Below are 18,592 nucleotides of genomic sequence, written 5' to 3' on the forward strand. Positions count from 1 at the left end.
GTACAGTATTTTTGAGCATGAGAAATAATAAACTTAAACTGAAGTTTTTGATGTTATATCAACTTCTGAGATATTTAGAAACACACACAAAAAATCCAGTTTGTGTGTTTAGTGTTCAGTGTTCTTGATGGGATGAAATATTAAGAAGAAAAACGATTTTCTAAATTGTTCTTTTGTTTGATGTTACCTGTTCCTGCATCACCTTGGCTAAAAGACTTTATACATTTGGATAAGAGAAACATTTGAAACCTGACTTTCCATGCTGGTGGAGTTGTTGCTGGTCATCTCAGCTCTGCATGTTGCCATGCTAAAAACACCAAAGGGTAAAAATGTATCTTGGGTAAGTAGAAAAAGCATACCAAGAATATTATTCTAAATGTGTATTGCTAAACAAACACTGGTGAATAAAGAATCGTTATATAAATACAGGTTTTTATTTTCATTATATGCTCAGGTTTACTTAGATTCTATGTGGATGCATATATGCCTATTTATATTTGTTGGTAAACTAACTTTCTTGGCCTAATAACTTTGTTAGTTTTAAACTAACAAAGTTTGCTAATAATCCTTTACCTGCTATAGTTTAGGGTTGATTATTTTTTAAAGTATCCCGGTTACTACTGAAAATGTAGACTTGCAAGTAGCAAATATATTTTATCTCTTAACTATATATATATATATATATATATATATATATATATATATATATATATATATATATATATATATATACACATACATACATATATATATATATATATATATATATATATATATATATATATATATATATATATATATATATATAATCATAGAGATACTAGATACAGTACATATATACTTGCTTATACTTGGTATTGTCCTGCTCTGGCTAGTGGTATGAGTAATTTTGTATGTTGTGATTTTGAACAACATACCTAAAGTATAAAATGCATTGCTATAGACTTTGAACTGTACATCTGTGCTATAATTTTCATAGTGAGATATTAAACCTTTTCATATTTTCAGTCATGTAATCAACTGTGGGGCATCTGCTTGTATTTAGATCATTTTTAAACTATTTTAGACCAGAATATGTATTGACAACATACTAGACAGGGCAGCCATGCAATGCAATCTTGTTTCAGGAGTAACAAGCACTTCAAATATTGAAACTTAGTATCAGTTAAACAATAAAGTAGCTTATTTTTAGTCTGTTCCCTAAGAAGCATGGAAAAAAAAGACTTGTAGATGAGGGAACTCTTATTAATAGCTGGCTATTATTTCCCCATAAATCATGTGAAACATAGGATCTGTTACTTATCTTAATCACATAGTTGCCTTCTTTTTTACATTAGGGATATTAGATTGTACTCAGTATTGCTAATATTAGGTTGTATAAGTACAGCAAGGACATTCTGTGAAAGTTCTAAAGCTTCTAACAACAGGTACATTTTAAATAAGGCTGTACTATATTCAGGTTTCTTTTGTAATACAACAGTAGCAAAGATATGCAAATAGTGCATTGTGTGTATGTGTGTGGATTGTATTGGTAATTTCAGTAGTTTACATAGCATCTCTGTTTATATAATGTTGCTTATAATATTTAAAAAATAGCAGGGAATTGCATTTTAGAATTTCTATCAATAACTGAATCTTTACTCCTGAGTTGCATACTAAATTGTAATATTCAGTGTACAAGAAACCCACTTTTAAGTTTGACTGCCTATTCATATTTCTAAAAAACATTCTGAATTACAAGGGCCAATCATATAACAAAATAGTAATTGGAATTGTATTAGGAAGTAAATATATGAGAATGAATGTGAATTTGAAATAGATAAAGTTGATACAGACTTGAGTTTCATACTCCATTTTCCCAGAAAGAAAAGTTAATCTGTTTATATAACTGGGAATTGCACTCTTGATTACATGCATATTTTTCTCCTCCTTTAATTTCAGTTATGGAGGACTAGCAAAATTTGATGATCTGAAACATTATAAATAATTTATAAGGGATTTTTTAGTTGACATTTGTTATGCTCTTATCATTCTTTATTTTGCTGGGCATTATTATACTCTTTAGAGATTGTGGAAGTTAAGAGTACAGGGACCTATATTTTTTTCAGCTCAAGAATCACATGCATTTGAATGATATGCCTAAGAGCTGAATTCTTAAAGGTAATCTGGGCAAAAATACAGAATTGCCAGAATTAAGGTAAAATGATTTAGTTCAAAAATAATTTCTCATTCAGACAAATTAAAACAGTTTTGTAATTTTGGCTTTTACTGGGTTTTTTTCAAGGAAATCATCAAAGACTTCTTGGGGATACGTTTAACCCTGCCCTGCACTCAGATTGTGCAATCAGATATTTCTAACACAACTAAAATGTGTAAGATGGTGAAAGAAAAATTAAATCCACAATCAAATTTTTTCCACGGATTCAGAAATATACTAGTTTTGCATAAATCTCCACCAGTTTTTCAGTTAGAGTTAAGGATGTTTATGAAATGGTTAAGAACACAGAATATATATATATAGTACATATAGTTCTTAGAGATCCCTAGAAAATGGTGTGCTGAATGCTGGGCATTTTTTTCACCCTGTCCCAAAACAGCTGATTCTTCTTCCAAAAGCACTGAGCTGCCTGTGAAGGGTGCAAAAAGCACCCGGTCATGGACAGTGCAGAGAAAATGCTAGGGGCGCTTCAGCCACGCAGCTCTGTGGAAAGGCTCATGCCTTCTCAGGGCGGAGAGCAGATCATGTGACTGAGTCAGCAGGAAGCCGCAGGAGAGAGGTCAATGCGGCTCTCTGGCCACAGGTTGCTGACACCTGGCCTAGCTGAATGCTGATTTGCTTTATATTCTTTTGTTTGATTACAAATATAAATTTTCATCATTATATTGGGGAGTTTTAAAATATGTTTTCTTTTGCCACAAGGAAGTCAGTGCCATGAGGGCTTTATTTTCTTTGCAATCAAAGTGATTCAATTTGATTTATACTGGATTCTTACTCTAAGGATTTTGTAATTTAACTAGTCTTTCTAAAAGAACTCAGTTTCGTCATTGTATTTGTGTGACTCCCTCTCTTTCTTATTTATTCTTTGCTATGAGAATAATTTTCTCAGATTCTTCTGTGGTTATTTTTGTTATGCATAAGCTGCTATTTAGACTTAGAATTAAAGAGAGGAGCTGAGGGCACATTTCAGCTTTGTCGGGGTTTCCCTTTTCAGACTTGTTCCCTTGATTTTGAGTCACTGGCCCTTTTTCATATACTGTGGTGGGAGTAGGTCTCATAGTTGTCTGTGCATTCCATGGAGGGAAATAAAAGTAGCCTGAAAAGGATATAGGGTTACAGGATGCTGAACAGACCCTAGGAAACTGAAAGAAACACCTCAACCTAGGAGTTGGGGGAAGATCAGAAAGAAACTGAGAGCAATTAAGTAAAGTGCAAGTTGTGATGGAGTATTGCTTTGTTGAGCTTTCAAGATTCTTTTACATTATCCAAATAGCAATAAACATATTTCCAGAAATTCAAGTGATTCTTGTTTGCTGAGTATGCCACCCTTTGACAATTGAACTATTTATTTTATTTATTTTATTTTATTTGGTTTGTCAATTGCTTACAAAATAATAGGTATAAGTAAAAACATAGTTATGAATACATGGATACATATAAGAAAAATAAAAGAAACAACAGGACAGGGATAGTAGGCATGTTGGTGCACGCCCCCTACAGACCTCTTAGGAAAGGGGTGAGGTCAACTATTTTTAATATTAGAACAAATTTTCTAATATTGAACTAAAATCTGCCCATCTGTACTTTAAAATCATAATTTTACAGTATACATTTTGAAAGAGTAAAGACCTTGAGTTCTGTGACATCTGTTAGATATTTGAAGAGTGTAGCATATCTCTCCTTAGTTGTTCTTCTCTAGTACTTCTCTAGTACTCTTAGCACTTCAGTTTTATGGGATTTTTTTTTAAAGCCTTGTTTTTATATGGGTCCAGTCAGAGTACTTTCTTGAGTTCTCTATCATTCAATTCATTTGATTCTGCAGATTCAAACTTGCCCACAGTAGAATGGTATTCCCTGATGATATTTCTGTCAGTTGCAACCTATATTCCTGCCTTTTTTATCGTGATGTTAATAATTTCCTGAGGGAACACTTTTTTATTGCAAAAACTAAACAAAAATAGGAAGTGATTAACTTTGCCTTTTCTTTGCTATGCATACTTTACATCATTCAGCAGAAGGTATACTTTTTCTTTTGTCTTTATTTTAAAATATCTGAAAACATTGTTTGTTGATTAGTATCATTAACTGACTTTACCTTGTGCGAGTTTTTTGTTCCCTAACTCCCAACTATTTGGCTTTGGGCTATTTGTGTGTGTCCCTTGGTTGTGACCTGGCCTTCTTTCCATTCTTGAATGTGTTTTTCATCAAACATGTATCGGTAGCGACTTGATAAAATAATAATAAAGAAAGCTGAGATCCAGCATCATTTACTGCTATCATCAGTAGACAAATGCTGTTTTAGAGTTTGTTCTATCATATGCTTAAATCTCTCAACTTTTAAAATTAAATTTATTCACCTATATTATAGACCCGCAACTTGTGTATAATGCCACAGGGGATATGGACACAAAGGGATAGCTATTTGATAATTGTAAAACAAATTATGGCCTGAGCTACTCATACTGCAGGTCATGCAAAGAATTAAAGCAACACATTTCTAAATTAGTTTTTAATTAAATACAATTTAATTTATTTTTTCATTAAATATTTATGACAGGACTTTATTTTATATGAACTGGACAGTAGTTTGTAATTTATTACAAAAAAGTGTTTTAGATCTTGCAAAAGGTAGTGCAAGCTCATTGAGTGTCCTAATAAATAAGTTTTGGAGATTCTGCAACTCTTGATTTTGTATCCTGTAGGCTTTTTCTCAAAGTCACACTGCGAATTTTATTTCAAGGTATCTTCTTTACATTTAGAAAGGTAGGGTTACATCTTTAATTCTGAAAAGCACTTGCATGTTAAAAAGAAATAAAGATTTACATAATCACTGGAAAACTTCCTTTATCACTGTAGTAGCTTTTTCTAATTGACAAGATTGTACTCTTAAATTTGGGAGGTTGCAATTAAAATGGGGCGGTTGCAGTTAATTAGAATGTGTGAAATCTAAATCTAGAGTAAAAGGTAAAAGATTCCCTCTCTAGTGGTATTCGATTCTACGGCCTGGTGCTCATCTCCATTTCTTGGCTGAGGGAGCCAGTGTTATCCGAAGACATTTTCTGTGGTCCTAGGGTCACCATGGCCATATGCCAAAGGTACGCAGAATACTGTCACCTTCCTCGTGAAGTGGTATCTATTAATTTACTCACATTTGTATGCTTTCAAACTACTAAATGGATAGGAACTGAAGCAGGGACAGGAACTCATCCCATTTTGTGGTACTCAAGTCTCAAACCTGAGCTGCCAGCTTTCCAATTGACAAGTTCAGTGTCTTTAACCACTGAGCCTTCTAGAATAAATCTAGAGTAATAACTCATTACTCAGATTTGTAAATAGTACATCTATTTACATGTATGTAATATTAAACTTATCTCCTGATGATTAACAGTAGTTAATCGTAGTTCTTTGGCAAAAATTATTTTTATTGAGTTTTTCTGATTTTTTTTTTTTGATAAATCATTTCAGCTTTCTCACACTCTTGTGAAGTAAAGTAGGGAATGGTTTCAGGTTGTCTGAAAATTATTCTTACAAGCTTAAATTGTTCATGCAGAAGCAATTTCTTAAGGATGGAAAAAGAATGTCATATTTACAGTTTCATACATCCCATTCCCTTTGGATGCTTTCGAGAAACTTCATTTCAAACAATACCAACAGATTATTTGGATAAAAGATACAAAAGATATAAATGTGTTATGCATTTATAATAATGGAAGATCTGATCCAGTATTTATTACATTGCAAATTAGGTCAGAAACCTGGAGTTAGATTCGTCCTACCTTTGTTAACCCAATTGAATCAGTTTATCACAGAACATATACTTTTTGTTGAGTGATGTAGATGGAAATATAACAAAGCAAGTTGTATTGTTTCAGTGTCTTGAAGGAAGATACAAAAACAGATGTTGACAGATAATACTGTTAATATTAGAAGTAATGTATTAAACTGATACAGATTTATATTAATTTTGCCAAAATCTATAGTTGCAAATAAAATGTATTGCTGCTCTATAGTTTATATAGTTGGTGTGCATTTTGCTAACCCATATTTATAAAAAAGAGTTATTGCTACATTTGCTAGTTAAATTGAATGGGGACTTTAGAAGTTTCAGGGTAAATGATGTCCTCACTCACCAGACAGGTGTGCTTCACCCTATGGCTATCAGTTTTCCTTTTATCTGATGGATGCCGGGACCAGCCATAACCAATTTCAATGCCCTTACCTGCCAAGATCTGACCAACAACCGGACAGATCGGGGTTTAGGGATAGGTATAGACAACGACTTCAGGCCAAGTGGCCCTTTTGTAGCTCACCCCTTTTACTGCCCTAAGTGATTTCCAGGACCCTCTCATTGGTGGACACCTAGCCCTATTTGCAGATCAATGGGAGAAGATCATCACCGACTTGTGGGTCATAAATACACTGCAATTCGGTCTCATTCTGGAATTCCTCCCCATGCCTCCCAGACACTTCAATCCTCTGGATCTTATAGTCATGGTAATTCAACAACTCTTGAACATCCAGGATATCGAACCAGTCCCAGAAGACTAACGGGGGAACAGATTCTACTCAACCCTATTCATAGTTCCGAAGTCCTTGGGGAGATGGAGAGCAATTTTGGACCTCAAAAGATTGAATGTCTATTTGACATACCAGAGGTTCAAAATGCAGTCTCTGCAGTCAATCATGGGGGGCATCAGGACAGGTGACCTCCTTATGTCCATCGACCTGATGGAGGCATACCTCCATATCCCAATCCTTTTCTTCCATCAAAGATACCTCAGGTTCTGTTACTTGGGCTGCCATTTCCAGTACAGGGCCCTGCCATTTGGCCTATCCTCGGCTCTCAGGATCTTCACAAAGGTGCTAGCAGAACTGGTCACGCACCTAAAAGCAATTCTGGTGCATGTCCAATGCTACTTGGATGATATGCTCATTCAGTCCACCTCTATCCATTTAGCACCGAAGGACCTGGAGACAACAATCTGTGTTCTTCAGGAACATGGTTTCTCTATCAATTTTCAAGAGTCATCTAGTACCAAGGGTCGCCAACCTTTTGGACCTCAGGGACCACCAACCTCATAATTTTAAATCCCATAGACCAGAAACCCTGGGAAAATCCCCCAAAAAGTCTGCAGGAAAATTCCCCACCCCCGTTTTCCTACCAATCATTATTTGGGATCGCAGGATACTGCCTCCAGCTCCGTTGGGAGAGAGAGAGAGAGAGAAAGAGACAGACAGTCAGACAGACAGAGTCCTTTTGGTTTCATGCAAGAGAAGCAGCAGAAGTCTTTCCTTCTCTCCCCCAAACTCCACCAGAAATGACTCTTTGTGAGACTTACCGCGCCGGCGCAGCCTCTTGGAGCAGGATGCCTTGCAGGGTCCCAAAGACTCATTTCTGGTGGAGTTTGGGGGAGAGAAAGAAAGACTTGCTGCTTTCCTTGCTTGCAGCCAAAAGCAGAAGAAAAGAAGTGGAAAGAAGCAGCCCGGTGGCTAGGCAAGGTGTGTGGGGTGAGTGGAGCAAGTTCTTCCCTCTGCCCTTTCCCCCTCCCCTCACTATTTTGTGTTCTTTGCAATGCAAGCGATGCAAGCCTTGTGTTCCCATGGGCCTTGTGTTCCCGTACAGCCTGGATTAATTGCTTTGGGGTTGTTTTGGAGGTGACATTTGTCTTCAGACCACCAAAATTTTCTCATGGAGCACCAGTGATCCCCAGCCACTGGTGGTCCATTGATTTAGTACAACTATTCACCTGCTTTACCTAGGTGCAGTTATAGACACCAGGTTATGTGAGGTCTATCTTTCCCAGGAGTGACAGGACAACATCAATGGGGATGGGGAGCCCATCTCCAGTCCCAGCTGGCACAAGGACAATGGTCTCAGGCAGATTTGAAAAACAATATAAACTGGCTGAAGCTCCGAACCAATCCACCTCACCCTTCAGCACTTCCGGGCTGCTGAAAAGGGAAAGCACATACTGATTATGATGAACAACATGGCTGCAAAGGCACAAATCAACTGCCAAGGGGGAACCTACTCCATGTCCCTCATGCATGAGGTGGACCAACTGTGTCTCTGGGCAGAACCTTACCTGCTTTCTGTCAAGGCAGAGCACATCTTGGGGGCGACAAATGCACAGGTGGACTATCTCAGCAGGACCACAGTGGACCACTCTGAGTGGTGGCTACACCGAGACCTCTTTCAGGAAATGTGCAAGAGATTTGGCCACCCCGTCCTGAACTTGTTCGCCATTCTGGCAAAATTGCAACTGCTCAGATATTTCATGAGATTTGTAACACCAGGAGCAGAGGGAGTCAATGCCATCCACAGCCCTTGACCCAGGGGCCTATTATATGCATTCCCTCCTCTTCCCCTCATACCAGGAGTGATCAGGAAACTTCTGTTGGAAAAGGCATAGATTTTACTCATCGCTCCCCATTGGCCTAGACAGCCATGGTATGCAGATCTGGTCAGCCTATCTATATCCTGTCCTTGGAGGATTCCTCAGGACAAGGTCTCTCTCAGCCAAGGGGTCTTGGTGCACCCAGAGCCTCAATGGCTCCACCTGGCACTTGAGAGGAGAAAGGAGAATCCTGAAGAAAGACTAGTTTTCAAGGAAAGTGATACGAACAATCCAGGCTTTCAGAAGACCTTCCACCAATAGAATTTACAACTCTACCTTGTAAGTGTTCTGCAGATGGTGTACTAGGAAGCGTCTAGATCCCATGGTGGTCTATATTCCACACATCCTGGACTTTTTGCAAGAGGGCCCAGACAAGGGGTTAGTCCTTAGTACTTTTTGCAGACAGGTGGTGGCCTTGTCCATGGTGCTGACCTATGGGAACTTGGAATCCTTCACCCACCATCCAGTGGTGCATATTTTCATCAGGGGTGCAGTTAATATAAAACCACCTGTAGTACACAGGTACCCCACCTGGGCCCTGTCCAAGGTAATACAAGCCCTCACCTCAGCACCCTTTGAGACAAGACCTATGAGACGCAGGCTCTCCCGGTACCCAGATGAGTAACCGCCCATTTTACAAGAAGTGTGTCAATTACAGCTGCATGGGTGACACGGGTCTCAATTGAGGAGATCTGCAGGCCACCCCATCATCTTTCGTGCGCCACTACATGCTGAACACTTTCGCCTTGGCTGAAGCTACCTTTGGCAGGAGGGTGTTCCAGCAAGTGCATGTCAATAGGGGGACTCAGGACCAGGCTTTGGTATGTTCCATGCATGGATTCTCCAATCGATGTGCTGGAGAAGGGGCATTGTCTTACCTGAACGCCCTTTCTCAGCAGATCGATGGAGAATCCACTCCCATCCTGGTGACTGTCTGGTCCCATGTTCAGGAGATACAGAGCCAATACTACTGAAGAGTCCCATCAGATGACTGCACCTTCATCGTAAACTGGGACAGTGACAGTTGGCAGAGAGGCATGGCAAAAGATTGAGGACTCAGTCTCTGGGCAGAAAGTCATGTGTCAACCTATATGTGGATTCTCCATTGATTTGCTGAGAAAAGACGTTCAAGTAAGACAACGCCCTTTCAAGTTGTGTGAGATTATTCAAGTAAATAATATAGGTACTGTAGAAACAGGTTACAGAATAGATAGTACATCCGTGATTCGGTAGGTCTGTCTGAAGTTACCTCTTTATTTCAATTATTATACAGAAACTGAAGTAGAGGTAATCTTATATCTGAGAGATTTGCTGTGTGGAGCTTTTCTAGGCAATGCCTCTAGCTATCTTGAACTGTTTGCCTCACAGCTAATCATTATCGGAATTACAGCATTAAAATTTTTCTTCTCCTTGGTAACTGGGTAGCTTTGGTATGGCTTAAGTGTCTGTAGAATGGAGCTGTTTTATAGGGTAGTTGATTGATCTAGAAATCACTATGCAGACTATGGAAGGGGTTAAAATACTTTAAATAAACAATAACCTTCCTGAAAGATATTGATTCTTAATACAGTCCCATTACTTATATAATATGTTGAGGTGGAAATCAGGAAACAAATGTGTCAACATTCATATAAAGTAATTTGTTGCATTTTTAAAATTATCTCATTATTAAATTATTCCTTTGTTGTGACTTCATTGCACATTTCACTCATTTATTTGCTTCTCTGTAAGATTCATGTCAACCTAATCTGCCTTGCTAAAGAAATTGACAAATTTGTTGTATAGTGTTTGCAATTAGTCCCAAACATATCCTCTAAAGAGATAAGAGATACTCAGTCTATAACATACTGAAATTAAATAGGATTATTATGAACAGCGAAATAAAAACGAAACAATAGAAAACCAACATTCCTATATATAATAGTCTTATATTATATGTAATAATAACTGTGTATTCTTGCATATTACATAAATCATATTACAATAATTATTAATTATTATAACTTATCCTCTACTTAAAAGGACTCACTGAATGATTATTATAGTAATGGTCAAAATTGTGGAAATCTTTTGGGAAAAGTGTATTTTTGAGGTTTGATGGCTAATAACACCACTTTTTTTTGGAGTAGTACCATACAATTATACATTAATGGAAAGATAATTCAATCAAGAATGTAATGCAACAAAGTTTGTTCAATTATCTGTATTCTATGAAAATATATAGCCAAATAACCAGAAAAAGGAGACACAGTTTACTTAGGTTAATATCATGAAGCTTTCCTTCATCTGATTGTAGCCAATGACCATGAGTGTTCAGAGAGCCAATCAGGTGTCATCTTGTTTTAGAGGTGAGCAAATCAGATCATAGTAGGATTCAGTTATTGATGTCATGTATTGAAGCTGAGAGGAGGACATTTGTCAGTGTGTTATGTGATCGCCATCAAGTTGGCTGGGTTTTTTTGTGTGTGTTCTTTCATTTAGTAAGCTGGTAAAACATAATAAAATTAAAGCAAAGGTGCAAAGAGTTGACTGGTCACCCAGAAAATGATGTAAAATAGTATTATTAAATGAACAAGGCTGCAGTTATAAACAAATTAGAAGGAAAATTGGAGGAAACTTAACCAACCATGGCATTTCTAAGTTTTTGAAGAGGTATAAGGAGACTCAGTCATTACAAAACCACACTAGTAAAGGCAGAAAAAGGTGCACAACAGCAAGTAATGATAAAAGAATTAAGAGTCTGTGCCTACGTGACAGAAGAAAATAATCTGGGTATATACAAAATGAAATGGCGCAATGCAATGTGAAATTGAGTGCAAGGACTGTTCAGCGCAGATTGCAGGAATTTGGCATAAAATCTAGAATTCCATGAAAAAAGCCACTTTTATCTCTTAAAGTTTGAAAAGACTAAACTGGGCTAAAACCCATGTTACCTGGACAGAAGAAAAATGGGACAGTGTTATTTGGAGTGATGAGACCGAGATCTCCCTGTTTGGTAGTAATGGCATTAAATACATAAGGAGATACTTTTCCACAAATCCACAAATTTATGGGGACAACATCATATACATTCCAGGATTTCAAACATTTAGATCAGACAGAATTGAAGAGACATCAGGTAAAACAAAGGGTGGAGGATTATGTTTATATATCAACAACAGCTGGTTTCAGGATATAAGTATAATATATAAGTTTTAGAGTCTTTACACATCAATTGCAAGCCATTTTATTCTCCATGTGAGTTCTCCTCAATTCTCCTAATAGCTGTGTATATTCCTCCACAAGCCTGTGTAAACAAGGCATTACGAACTCTTGCTGATCAAATTATGAAGGCTGAAGCAAAATACCCAGGTTTCCTTTCCATTTTTTAAGGAGATTTCAATCAACCAAATTTATGGAAAGGGCTCCCAAAATATTTCCAGCATGTAAATTGTCCCACCAGAGGCAAAAATACTTTAGACCACTGCTACACAACAGTAAAAGATGCTCATAGGTCTTTACCCTGAGCAGCTGTGGGACACTCTGACCACTTCATGATTCATCTTGTACCTGCCTACAGACAAAGACTTAAAACCATGAAACCAATAATTAAATCAGTGAGGACTTGGTCAGATGAGGAAAAGCTGATACTCCAGGCCTCCCTTGATTGTTCTGATTGAAATGTTTTTGAAGATGCCTCTGCAGACCTAGATGAGCTCACAGATACTGTAACATCATATGTCAGCTTCTGCGAAGACTTATGTGTACCAACAAGGAACCTGAAAATATATATTAACAATAAACCTTGGTTCACAGCTAAACTTAAGCAGCTACATCGTTCCAAAGAGGGAGCCTACAGAAAAGGTGACAGAATGCTATACAACAGGCCAGAAACATATTAACGAGAGAGATCAGAGCAGCAAAAAGAAGCTACTCTGAAAAATTAAAGAATCAGTTCTCAACAAATGAACCAGCAAACATGTGGAAAACTCTTAAAAACATCACTGGCTTCAGCAAACCTCCTTCCCAGGCAGAAGGAAATCAACAACTAGCAGATGACCTGAATGTGTTTTACTGCAGGTTTGAAAAGAAACTACAGCCACCTATCTCCACAACCCACATCTCAAACACACCAACAACAGCCAAGCCTCCTACAACTGGCACCAGGGCCAGACAAGATAACTCCTTCTTACTTAAAAGTCTGTGCTGATCAATTGGCCCCCATCTTCACCTGAATCTTCAATAGATTACTAGAGATGTACTATGTTCCTTCCTGCTTCAAATGTTCTACCATCATCCCAGTGCCAAAGAAGCCCTCCATCAAGGAACTGAATGACTACAGACCAGTTGCTCTAATATCGGTAGTTATGAAAATCTTTGAAAGGCTTGTGCTGTCCCACCTGAAAACTATCACGGATCCGCTGTTAGATCCCATGCAGTTTGCATACTGAGCAAATAGATTGACAGATAATGCTGTTAACATGCCTCTGCATTACATCCTACAACACCTTGAATCTCCAAATACCTACGCAAGGGTCCTCTTTGTAAACTTCAGTTCAGCATTCAATACCATCATTCCAAACACTCTTCTAAGTAAATTAAACCAACTAGCGGTACCTGAACACACTTGTAAGTGGATCATAAACTTCCTAACAGACAGGAAGCAGCAGGTGAAGCTAGGCAGAATCACATCCGATACCTGTACAATCAGCACAGGGGGGCCCCAAGGCTGTGTGCTTTCTCCACTTCTCCCTATATACCAATGACTGCATCTCAAATGATCCATCTGTTAAAATACTGAAGTTTGCTGATGACACAACAGTGATTGGTCTCATTCAAGACAACGATGAACCTGCATACAGACAGGAGGTTATACATTTGCCTCGTGGTGTAACTGGAACAATCTGGAACTGAACACACTCAAAACCATAGAAATGGTGGTAGACTTTAGAAAAAAATCATCCCATACTACCACCTCTTAAATACTAGACAACACAGTATCAACAGTAGAGACCTTCAAATTTCTAGGTTCTACTATATCATATGACCTAAAATGGACACCTAACATCAAAAACGTCATCAAAAAAGCACAACAAAGAATGTTCTTTCTGAACCAACTCAGAAAGCTCAAACTGCCCAAGGAGCTGCTGATATACTTCTACTGAGGAATTATTATCATCTGCACCTCTATAATTGTCTGGTTTGGTTCTGCAACCCAACAGGACAGACACAGACTTCAGAGGATAATTAGGACTGCAGAAAAAACAATTATTACCAACCTTCCTTCAATTGAGGACCTGTATACTGCACAAGTCAAAAAGAGGGCTGTGAAAATATTTACAGATCCCTCACATCCCGGCCATAAACTGTTTCAACTCCTTCCTTCAAAATGACGCTATAGAGCACTGCACACCAGAACAACTAGACACAAGAACAATTTTTTCCCAAAAGCCATCACTCTGCTAAACAAATAATTCCTTCAACACTGTTCAACTATTTACAAAGTGTACACTACTATTACTGTTAATCTTCTCATCACTCCTTATCACCCATCCTCTCCCACTTGTGATTGTAGGACTGTAACTTTGTTGCTTGTATCCTTATGATTTATATTGACTGTTTCCAAGTATGGTTTGATTGTTGATTGTACCCTATGACTATCATTAAGCATTATACGTTATGATTCTTGACGAATGTATCTTTTCTTTTATGTATACTGAGAATATTTATACCAAAACAAATTCCGTGTGTGTCCAATCACACTTGGCCAATAAAGAATTCTATTCTGTTTTGTTCTATTCCCAAAAGGTTTTGGCCACTACTGTAAGTGCAACAGACACTCCTTTCAAAAGCTAATCCATTTTGAAAGATACAATGACCACACACACACACATGCACATCCAAGGATCACATTTTGGCTCCTTGGCAACTGGCTCACTTTTTTGGCCATTTACAGTGTCCTGCAATTTGTTATTTTTTTTTTTCAAGTTTCCAGTTTAACCTCCCGCAAAAAAAGGCTCATTAAGGAAAATAGATTCACTTAATGACCACTGTGTTCACTTAACAACACCAGGTTCACTTAATAATTGCCTCAAAAAATAGGGTCTAGTCACATAATGCTTCTACCTGTAACCAATAATTCCAGGTTCAATTAGAGTGATAATTCGAAGACTGTCTGTAAATACAGTAGTTGTCTGGGAACTTGGGCAAGCTTGCTATTCCAAGAATTATTGCAAAATAAATTCCATATTCATTTTTGTATTTCTTTTTTTAATAATCTAAGATAGATTTAGGGAAACTCTGTTTGTCCTAGGGTGTCATGTTCAGTAGTAAAGGATGGTGAGAGTTACAATTCGGCAATATCTGGGCAACAATATATTTCCAGTCCTACTTAAATACTTTAATCTCAAATCTCTTTAATCTCTTTTTATTCAGGTAAGTATGAATTCTTTGCTGACTGGAAACTTACTCCTAATTCCACTTTAGCAACAGACTAGCATATCGAACAGCAAAGGTGTATTTAAATAACAACTTACTCCCCTATAACCCACATCCAAAGTATCTTGGACTAATATTGGGCCAGACTCTCCTACAAGAAACTCCTAGAGAATACAGCAGCAAATATCAATACTCAGAACAACATACTTCAGTAATCATAGTTGGCTTTAGACACCTGTGTTTAAAAGCAATGCTTCTCAACATGTGTGAAGCCTTTCGGTTCAATTTAAAACAGTTAAATCTTTTGTAAATGACACACATCTACTTCAACAAGTGTTACTGGCTACCTCTGTGTATATGTTCCCAACCATTTCACTTAAAGACAGCTACAAACAGCGTTAGAACAGCTATTCAGCCTTGCACCACTTTTAACATCTTGTTAAAAGATGTTTTACTTGCGTTACTTTACGCTGATAAAACCCCTTTAAAAAGATTTGCATAGTCCTAATAATAATAGCAATGCAATACAACATTGCATTTCCCTCCCAGCCTTACAATGTACATCTAGAGAATGGCAGGTAAATGAAAAGCTTACTCTTTATAAATTGAAAAGCATAGTTTTCATTCACAGACAATGATTAGTTTTTCTGGGTACACCTTGCATTAATTGGATTAGGCAAAAGAAAAGATTTTCAATGAACCTGTTTTCTGATTACTTATATACCTATTAGTTCAATGAATGTTCAAATTATAATGGCATTGAATGAATGGGTACTTATAAGAGGTCCTCACAATTCCAGCCATAGTTCCCACAAGCAAAATAAGTGGAAAATTTCAGAAGTCATGGGCATATAAGGTCCTTTCTTAGCAACTGGTATGATCATTGCTAAACAATGGTAATTGGGACTACCAGAATTGCTTTTGTTAAGCAATATGGTTACACTTTACGATCACATTGCTTAGCAATACAAATTATATATCCAACTGTCATCATAACCCCAAACTGACTGTTAACTCATAAAACATTTTGTATACACGTTTTATAGTTGTCAACAAAAAGAAGGGGCAGAGGGAGTCCAGGAATGAAACCCCGTCCAGGGCAACCCATACAGTGGGACCTAACCTGCCAAAAAGCATTTGAAACACTGAAAGAACTGTTTGCAAAAGAACCAGTACTGAAGCATCCTGACCCCAAACAAACCTTCGTCATTCAAGCAGACGCCAGTGATGTGGCAGTGGGAGCAGTATTACTCCAAAGAAACAACCAAGGAAGCCTACAGCCCTGCGCCTACACCTCCCACAAGCTCACGGACACAGAAAGACAATGGGCTGCATGGGAAAAAGAGGCTTTCACAGTGAGATGGGCACTGCAAACCTGGCGCCACCTGCTGGAAGTGGGGACCGACCATAAAAACCTGGAAGCCCTTAGGACCCCACAAAAACTATCACCCAAACAAATCCGATGGGCTCAATACTTCAGTTGATTCAACTTCGTGATAAAACACATGGGGGGACTTTCTGGCTGATGCCCTCTCTCACATGCCCCAGTACAAATGTGAAAGGGAGGAGGTCATAAATGCCATCATCCCCGCTACCCAAATAGCTGCCCAAGTAACCACCAGACAACAATGCCATGATCGGCAAGACCAACTGCAGACGATCTAACTACAAAACTCAAAACCAAACTGCTAGCAGATCCCTGGTTCCAGGACAATCAACACACCTTGACAAAAAGAGATAACCTGGCATGGAAGGGGACAAATCTCTACATTCCAGAGTCCCTATGCACCCTAGTTCTTCAGAGGAGCCATGACACCAAACCGGCAGGCCACTTTATGTTCTTAAAGACTTTACACTTGGCTTGGAGCCAGTTCTGGTGGTCTGGCATAAAGAAGTGGAGAGTTATGTAAAAATTTGATGAAAAATGACCAGGAAACCCCCACCCCCAGACTGCTATAAATGGTAGCAGAGCCAACAAGGCCATGAGAGGAGATTGCAATGGACTTCATAGTGGAGTTGCCGAAAAGTGGAGGAAAATGGTGATCTGGGCTGTAATAGACTTATTTTTCAAACAGGTGCATTTCATACCTTGCAGCGGACTACCCTCAGCCCACCAGTTAGCCAAGCTGTTCCTGAAGCACATCTACTGCCTGCAGGTAGTACCAAGGAGAATTATCTCAGACAGAGGGGTCCAATTCATGGCCAAATTTTTGAAGGAGTTCCTGCAATCTATTGGGTCATCCCAGGGTCTTAGCTCAGCCTTTTATCCAAGCACCAATTGGGGGAGGGCAGAGAGATTGAATGCCAAGATAGAACAGTATCTGAGTTGCTATGTGAATTATCAGCTGTCCAGTTGGGTGGACCTCATGTCTTTTGCAGAGGTTGCATACAATAATGCTGTTCACAGTAGCATGGGATTAACACCCTTCAAGGTAGTGAGTGGCATGGACTTCATCCCAATGCCTGAGTATCCAAGGGTTCCCCCCCTCCTGAGTTAGCCTGACCGATTGGATGTCAACTCTGAAAGCAACTTGGGAGAATGTCAAAAAACCTCTGGCAAAAGCAGCACAGACCTATAAGAGACAGGCAGAGAAACACCGAGCTCCACAATGATCATTCCAGTTGGGGGAGAAGACTCCCTAGCAAGAAATTGGGGCCAAAGTTCATGGAACCATTCCTCATAATAAAGATCACCAACCCAGTCACGGTGCAATTGAAGTTGCCCCGATTGTTAGGGAAAATACATGCCGTATTCCATAGTAGCCTATTAAAACCCGTGGTCAGATCAACGCTGAGGCCCCTACCTTATGAGCCCCCAGATCCCGTGGTCATAGGAGGCCAAACCCATTATGAGGTGCAGAGAATCCTTGATTCGAGGTGACACAGGAGACAATTCCAATATTTAATCATGGAAAGGCTACCCCTTATCAGAGGCATCATGGGTAAAGAATAGGAAATTCCAAGCCAATTGCCTTGTTGCAAGGTTCCATGCAGAAAATCCAACCAAGCCTGGGGGTGGTTTCGTGAGCATAAGCTTCCATATATGCAATCAATTCGTTTTTGTGTGTGTTGCACAGGTCACCTTCAAGAAGTGAGGGGGGGCAAATGTCAGCTCATAAAAATTTTGTATATATGTTTTATAGTTGTCAACAGAAAGAAAGGGGGAGTTTCAAAGGGCAGATAGCAGTGTGGAATCGAAAGTACATTCCATTCATATTTTCTTCAGAGACTGATTAGATGACTGAAGCTTCTGCCGCACAAAAATTTAATTGGAGAGCCTGATTGATGACTCTTGGCTATGGATGTGTTTCGTTGGATTATACACCCAGAGGGGTGGGGGGGCGGGGAAAGCAGGATCAAGGGTGCAGTGAATTACATATCTCAGAGTTGGCTACGCCCATGCTAATGCCGGAATGTTAACTTCTAATAAATCCTTTAATTTGGGGAGTGTGGCTCGGGGCTCATGATTTAATTGGCGTTGTTGTGATTGGAAGGATCGGTCCTGTTGGGAGTTTTGACTCTGATGACTGTTAGATCGTGGATTGACGTCAGAACCAGG

At 38.7% G+C, this 18,592-nt stretch overlaps 1 protein-coding gene across 4 annotated transcripts in view; it reads left to right on the forward strand.

The window, feature by feature from the left end:
* Window positions 1-18,592, forward strand: part of CACNB2 (calcium voltage-gated channel auxiliary subunit beta 2) — a 169,558-nt gene that overhangs the window by 55,883 nt on the left and 95,083 nt on the right. The window contains exon 2 of one of the 4 annotated variants that reach the window (XM_087915537.1): window positions 215-340. The exons of the other annotated variants lie outside the window; for them this stretch is intronic. Coding sequence (XP_087771663.1) covers window positions 260-340 — 81 coding nt within the window. The 5' untranslated portion in view covers window positions 215-259. The remainder of the gene's footprint in view (window positions 1-214; window positions 341-18,592) is intronic. 4 annotated transcript variants of the gene reach the window in all.

The sequence above is a fragment of the Pseudonaja textilis genome, chromosome Z, assembly GCF_049901715.1.
Source record: "Pseudonaja textilis isolate UNSWEBS1 chromosome Z, rPseTex1.2, whole genome shotgun sequence".
Taxonomy (NCBI): domain Eukaryota; kingdom Metazoa; phylum Chordata; class Lepidosauria; order Squamata; family Elapidae; genus Pseudonaja; species Pseudonaja textilis.